The sequence below is a fragment of the Microtus ochrogaster genome, chromosome 8 (genome assembly GCF_000317375.1).
Source record: "Microtus ochrogaster isolate Prairie Vole_2 chromosome 8, MicOch1.0, whole genome shotgun sequence".
Lineage (NCBI taxonomy): Eukaryota > Metazoa > Chordata > Mammalia > Rodentia > Cricetidae > Microtus > Microtus ochrogaster.
The window spans coordinates 69,205,275-69,212,716 of record NC_022015.1 but is presented as its reverse complement, the minus strand read 5'-3'; the positions used below and the strand labels follow the sequence as shown (position 1 = coordinate 69,212,716).

The window sequence follows — 7,442 nt, the reverse complement described above, 5'->3', positions numbered from 1 at the left end:
AGGAGAGGAGAGGAGAGGAGAGGAGAGGAGAGGAGAGGAGAGGAGAGAGAGCGCATCTACAGATCTACCGAGCAGGTCCAGCCTGCAACTCCCCTTCCCCCAAGCCCCTGGCGCCTGGGAGGTTGCACCTTTGAAACTGTATGCCAGCGGCTGGGCCTCTGCTGAGGCACAGAAGGCAGAGGAATGGTGGGGAGGAAGCGGGCGGTGGTCCGTGCTGCTGGGGGCAGGGCGGGAAGGGGTCTGGCCCTGGATGTGTGCTTTTCGATTGATGGATGACTGCCGGGTGTGAGCGAGAGAGCGAGCGTGCGGGTGTGTGTGTGTGTTTGCGCGCGCGGGTGCGCGCGCACGCGATGTACGCGCGCGCGAGGCCTGCCCATTTTCCTCCTCGCAGCAGTCAGTTGGGAGCTGGAGTGAGGGAGAGGGAGACGCTGGCAGCGAGCTCCGGGAGAGTAGTCGTGCGCCCTCCGCTTAAGGCGCCTTTTCTGGTTCCGAGCACTGACCGGGTCTCTGGGAGCATCTAGGTGCCACCCGTACCGCTAGGGCGCATCGCACGATCCCTCCCGGCTCTTCGGTGGCTCGGCGGGGATAGCACCTGGAGACGGCCCCAGACGGGGATGGTCAGCGGCTGCAGCCATCTGGCACGCGAGCGGGATACTGTGAGGGCACCATGGCGCTGACGCCCCAGCGCGGGTCCTCTTCGGGGTTGAGCAGACCGGAGCTGTGGTTGCTGCTGTGGGCAGTCGCGTGGCGCCTGGGGGCCACGGCGTGCCCCGCCCTCTGCACCTGCACCGGCACCACCGTGGACTGCCATGGAACGGGGTTACAGGCCATCCCCAAGAACATCCCACGGAACACCGAGCGCTTGTGAGTACGGCTCCACCCGTCCACCGGGACTCCTCCCCGCCCCAGGTTGCTCTTCCACCCTGACGCATCCGAGGGCCGGGGTTGAGGTGGGGGCGCAAGACTGTTGGGCTCCGTTGCCAGTAGAGGAGTCAGTGCCTTGGTAAGGTCTTTCGGGAGCCAGTAGCCAAGAGCGCCGCTGTCTCCAGGTGCCTGATTCAAAGGGCCCTGGACGTGTTGCTAGCCCATCTTCACACCTGCCCGTTGCGCTCTGCACGGTGGCAGTCCCTTTCCACAGCACAGCAGTCTATCCCGCCAGGATACCTGCGAATCGGTGCCAGAGTCTTCCTGGCACCCAGGAGAAAACCTTCCCACACACTCCAAGCACAGTGTCTCCCTTTGGACATTTGGGGCTTGGCTGGGTTCTGAGCAAGCAGGTGGGTTTGGGCTCCGAAGGCTGGCTGCTTGGTGCCATGGAGCAGAAGTTTCTGGGCTCTTATTCTACCCATTGTTTGTCCTCAAAGCCTTGCTAATTCTTCCCTTAAAGGTGTCAACAACCTACCCCCCTCCTGTTCCCATTCCCAGCCGGCAGACAGACAATGGAACCCCAGGGCCTTGGGTTTGGGGTTTGGGGCATGTGACATTCAGAAGCCTGTAAGGGTTAGATGTGTCCTGGACTGATACTAGAGGCGAGAGGGGAGACGCTTGGAGCGAGGCTCGAGGTTGAAGATATTGATAGTGACAAGTCACAAAAGCCACCATTCCTCTTCCCTTGTTCTCTTCTACTTCTTGATTCTTGAGGGAACTCCACCCTTTCTAGACCTGCCGAGCACGGTAGAGCCCGTGTTTACGGACCTGTGTGATATGTTTTCTTTTCCTGCCGAGTGCGGTCTGTGTGAAGTCCCAGCATCTAAGGCACCACAGTAGTGTGAGGACACGGGTCTGTGGGGCTTGCCAGTGGACAGTGGATTTCTAGTCATCCACAGGGCTTTTGTACAGCTCTCAGAGGTGACTACACCAGGAGATTTTCATTGCTACTCTGGAAAAGGCTGCTGCTGGCTTCTTTGAAGAGGGTTTCCCCTTTCTTCCCACACTTCTGGGTGACTGCAGTGAGCTTCAGGAAAGGTATACACATTTTGCTAACTTTTGAGCATTATTTCATGAGTCCCAGCTGGTCAGAGGCACACCCTGGGGAGAACTGTTTGATACATCAAACTCTGAAGTACCAAGGCCAGCAATTAGTGAGAATGCTTGCCCCAGACTCTCTTTGGCTGGGTTTGAGACATTCCTGTGACAGTTTTAGAGATTTTACAATCTGCATGCAACCTAGTTGAGAATTGGTGTGTGTGTGTGTGTGTGTGTGTGTGTGTGTGTGTGTATGTGTGTGTGTGTGTAGAAATTGGGGGTGGCACCATACTGAGTTTCCTCGGGGCAGCCTCATGGACTTGGAGAGGAGCTAATGACCAAAAAGTCTGGAGGATTGCTGAGGTCATCAGTCACCTGGTTGGCCTGTTCTTTCTGGACACAATTACACAGTGGTGTGTTTCTCCTGCAGCTGCTATCCTGGTAGCAGCCCGCACATAAAACACACGAGCCCCTCCCCTTTGCTTTGAAGCTGACTCTTCGGCAGGCATTCTCGTTTCCTGCTACCTTGAATGTTTAGGATAGGGTCTGTTTTGACTTTCACGAATCCTTTAGCCTTTCTTTAGAGGAGGGTTTTTTAAAATTTATTTTATTTTGAGACAGGGTTTCTCTGTGTAGCCTTAGCTGTCCTAGAACTTGTTCTGCAGACCAGGCTGGCCTTGAACTCAAAGAGATCCACCTGCCTCTGCCTCCCGAGTGCTGGGATTAAAGGGGTATGCCATCACTGTCCGGCTCTTTAGTCTTTTATAATCAGTGAGATGGAGTGAATCTTGGGATAGAGCAGGGTTGGAGACAGCCCTGGTTTGAAACAGTTGTGTGAAGTATTGGCTGTGAGACTTTGGACAAATTACCGGACTCCTCTGAACCTCAAGTTGTTTTCTATCCAGAAAAAGAGTTTGGGTTAAAATGGGTTTCTGCCTCTTGGGAGGATGGAAGGCACTGTTTGGAAGAAGCTAGAGTTCTGATACTTGCTAAGTAAAGGACTATCGGTAGCACAGGAAGAGACTCATGCTCATCAAAACAGTGCCTACCCTGGGTGCAGAGACCCCAACAGAGAGTGAGTCTGTCTCCGCCTTCAAAGGGCAGATGGTGTGGAGGGACTGTTAGCTAAAAGATGTAGGGGGAGGCCAGGCTAGCCTTGTGAGAACACTGGGTCAAGAAGCCCTTTTTGGGGAGTGAAGGGTCTTCTTAGAAGATTGGGGAGTATTGTTAGGGTTAGTGGGTTTTGTCAGCGGAGCACAGGCAGTACAGGTTAGAGTGGCTGCCTGAGCACAAAGCCTGCAGCCAGGAGTGGCTGGCGTGGCCATGAGCAGTTTAGATTTTCTCTGAGGCTGAATCACAGTGTCCAAAGGAAGTAGAGGTTATAAAGAGAGATTAGGAAGGGCAGGAAAGCCTTTCTCCAGCCTCACACTGTCTTGGGGATGTCTGGGTGTGAGCCCAGAGTGAGCATCTTAGGGGAGTTGGACATGTGTGCCGAGCAGGGACTAGCCAGCAGCTCCCCAGGCTGGGAAATTTCTGCAAGGCTGTGTGTTTGTCTGCAGTCCGCTGCTCATCCTCGGCTGTAGCCCAGGGGCCCCAGCAACTTTATGACCATATATTCTATTACTCTGGGTTCAGACCTGTTCTCCCAAGTGGGAAAAAAAGTGCCCTGGTTTTCTGTGGAGACTTCTGGGGAGAGCTTGTGGAAGGCCCAGTGCTGTTGAGGAAACTGGTCCAGTCACAGAGGCTGAAGGCTGGGTGGACGGATGGGAAGGAATGCTAAATAATTCACTGTAACAGAACAATTACAGTGAGGAGACCCTGCTGCCAAGATACTGCAAGAGTCTCGTCTTTGCAGGACCCAGGCTAAGAGGGACTCAGCCATGCTGGTCAAATGTTAACTTTCCCGCATCCTTCCACACAAGGCTCTTGACTTTCAGGGAGATTTTTTTTTAATGGTTTGCACTAGAGTACCCAGGAGTATGACAAGCAGGTTTAGCTTGTATGGACTCTGCTCTGCCTCACTGCCGTGGCCCCTGTAGTTTGGGCTTGCCACTGAGTCACCTGTGGGTGCAGAGAGGGAAAGATGTCTGCTGAACATCCATACAGTCATCCAAGGATGGAGGCAGGGCCCCTGGAAGGCCAGGATGCTGATTGCCACCCCCGCCCCCAGCACATTCCCCCCTCCGGTCTTCCATATTTGTCACTTGTCAGGATGTGAGACTTGCTGTCTTGCTGTGGTCTGTGTCCCGTGTCCTTTCTCTGGTTGGTCTATCAGGCTGTAGCTGCAAACATGCTGCCAAAGTCTGTGACTAGCCTGGGCTCCTCTCCTTAAGCTGCTGGGTAGTCGATGGACACATTCATGGTTTGGGGAGCCTATGTAGAATCTATATACTGCTGGGCAGTGGTGGCACACACCTTTAATTCCAGCACTTGGGAGGCAGAGGAAGGCGGATCTCAGTGAGTTCAAGGCCAGCCTGGTCTCCAGAGTTGAGTTTCAGGACAGTCAGGACTGTTACACAGAGAAAACCTGTCTCGAAAAACAAAACAAAACAACAAACAAACAAACAAAGAATCCATATAATGTTGGAATTGAGGCCAGGGACTGAAACCATGTCTGCCATCAAGGCCTGGCTGGGTGAGCCACTCCGGGGTCCTACAGCAGAGATTGCTCTGAGGAGGGAGGTGGCCCTGGTGGGGGTTAGTCTTCTGCTCTCACAGGCACTGGTATGGTAGCCAGGGTGCTAAGTTTAGTGCTAGACTCTGAGCAGCTGGCACAGAGACCCAGCGGCGGTCCTTCACCTATATGCGCCCCTTCTGCCCACATATGAAGGGGATAACGGACTGCAGAAAACATGCTGCAGTCCGGTGGCATGTGGCTGCTAGCCTGCCTTCCCTCGGCCTGTGGGAATAATACCTCCTATCCCATAAGACCTTCCCAAGGATTTGCTCAAAATGAGTTTATGAAATGCTAATATGGCGAGAAGCCTGTGCTGAAGGCTAGAAGGTTCGGGTGTGCTCGGGAGTTATTTGCTGAGGCCCAGCCATGCTTCAGGCCTCTCTCCTGGGCTCCTGCTACTCAGAGCATGTGGTTGTCTTACTTGAGCAAATTTTCTTCTGTCCCTTGCAATTTGTATACAGGGAGAAGGGACTCTGCAGGGTGGAGGGTCAAGATGGCATGACTCTGGTATCGCCCGCCTGGTGTTTTGTTAGTCTTGCTCAGCCTCTTGGCAGCTGGGGCGTCCTATGGGGTTGGTTGCATTCCCTCATTCAACAGATCGCTGCTGTCTACTGAGCTCCCTGCATTTTGCTGAGTGGAAGAAGAAACAGCCTCTCCCCAAGCTCCTGTCCAGCAGGGGACCGGGAAGAATAGTTGATAGGAGAATAAAGACATATCTGCAAATTGAGATAAGTGCTTAGGAGAGGCGCACCGCTTCGAGTCCCCGGTTTCTTTCCTATAAAGTGGAGGTAATGACCGGACCTGCTTCAAAGGCTGGGCCAGAGGACTGAACTCGATAATAGGCAGAGAGGTGCTGCGTGCCTCACAGAGCCTGGCAGAAAGCAAGTGCCCAATAAAAGGCATGATTATCATTGTTATTAATGTGACAGAGAGCTCCAGGGACATAAAAGGATTCTGAGACCACTCAGTGCGGGATCCCTGCAATAACTACCCTCTTCTCTCACCAGGCAGTGGCTGCGAGCCCTGGACCACACCAGAATGAGGATGCTGTCCTTCCTCAGTACCACTTCTCAGTGTGCCAGGAGCTGGCCCGTGCTGCTGGAGGCCGCGAGGCAGAGGCGTCCGCGCTCTCTCGGGGCCTGTATGGGGCGGTGGGGACAGGCGGCCCCCGCGTTATCGGGAGCAGACGGGCAGGCGTTTGGCGGAGTTGCCGCCTCCAGTTCTGTGCCGGCATTAGCAGCTCGGCGGGGCTCTCGCTTAATGGGATTTTCTTCCCAAATGCTGTAATTATCGCCATACAAATACTTATTACCCAGAGCAGATGACGGCCGGGCCTTGGGCAGTAGCCAGGGAGCTGGGCTGCGCTGGGGGTGGAGAATTGGAGAATTGGCTCCTGTTTTTGATGGGGCTCGCCGCCCCCTCCTCTCCTTTCTGGAACCCAGCCCGTGGCCAACAAACAGCTGTTGGGCACCTGCCGTGTGTGCATCACATCAAGAGAGGTCTGGGTATGGGCTGGTTCCTCTGGGAGCTTGCAGGGGGTGGGAGAGAAAGAATAAGTATGCAGGGACATCTGTAGGGACCGGAGCACAGCGGCTTCCAGCATAGGCAGGCATCGCTGTGACAATGGCCTACTTTGCATCCTGGCTCCATCAGCTGCCACCTGGGAGACTTTGGGCAGCTCAGCGGTGCCTCGATTTCCTGGGACCAGTGATGACATTTTGCTCGTAGGGCTGTAAAGTTGACGTTAAACATCTAGCTACGGGCTTAGACTTCTGCGCAGCCTGTAGCCACGGTCTGGTTCTGTCAGTGCAGAGATGAGGGAAATGGATGGGAGGCACTTGGCCGTGACAGGGAGAGAGAGGTTGGGGCAGGGCTGGAGCCAACTGAGGGTTTGACTCTGGAAGGCAGGTGGAGTGGGGGAAGGGCGAGCACATTTGGGGAAACAGAGGTGAGTGACATGGATTTGGGGTCGGGGTGGGGGAGAGAGAGGAGGAGCAGATTCACCCGAGGAGTGAAGAATTTTGTGGGTGAATTCTAGGAAAGCATCGGGTCAGGGGGCTGAGAAAGAGAAGCTGCCATGGTGTGCGCGTGTGTGCGCGTGAGTGCGCGTGAGTGCGCGTGTGTGCGCATGAGTGCGTGTACTTGTGTATAAAAGCTTGTATTAAGTTTTTGAAAAGTCAGTGGCTTTAAAACAAATCAGCAGAGCTGAGCAAACACCTCCCAAGTCCAATTGTAGATCATTTTCTTCGTTCACAAAGAGCCCTTGTGCTTGCTGCAATTTTTTCATTTTGTTAGAAAAGTTCCAACAGAAGGGTTAGGAACTCCTGTGTCTCCTTTAACCAGACTCGGTTGTTCATTTCACTCTATGTCTTTTCTTAGATAACTCACCCTCACATTTAAGACACATGCACTCAGATACATTCTTTGAGGGAGGCTCTCACTTTGCAGCCCAGCCTGGCTTTGAACTTAGGGTCCCAAGAACCGGATGGCAGGCGTGTACCACCACATCTGGCCGCATGATTTTCCCCCCCATTTAAGAATAGGCTGAAGGCCTGTAAAATTTTAAGTATTTGTGTATTTTCTAAGAGCAACAAATCTACCAAACTGAGAACATCAGACAACATAATCCAGTAACTCACGGCCAGTTTTCACCAGCTGTTTGATCAACACTTTTCCAAGGTTCAGACTCTGACCAGGCCGGGTGGTGGCGGCGCACGCCTTTAATCCCAGCACTTGGGAGGCAGAGGCAGGAGGATCTTTGTGAGTTCGAGGCCAGCCTGGTCTACAAGAGCTAGTTCCA

At 53.8% G+C, this 7,442-nt stretch overlaps 1 protein-coding gene across 1 annotated transcript in view; it reads left to right on the top strand.

The window, feature by feature from the left end:
• The first annotated feature begins 51 nt into the window (after window positions 1-51).
• The window catches only part of Slit1 (slit guidance ligand 1), a 149,071-nt gene continuing 141,680 nt past the window's right edge, over window positions 52-7,442 (top strand). Inside the window, exon 1 of the mRNA XM_005352276.3 lies at window positions 52-864. Coding sequence (XP_005352333.1) covers window positions 668-864 — 197 coding nt within the window. The 5' untranslated portion in view covers window positions 52-667. The remainder of the gene's footprint in view (window positions 865-7,442) is intronic.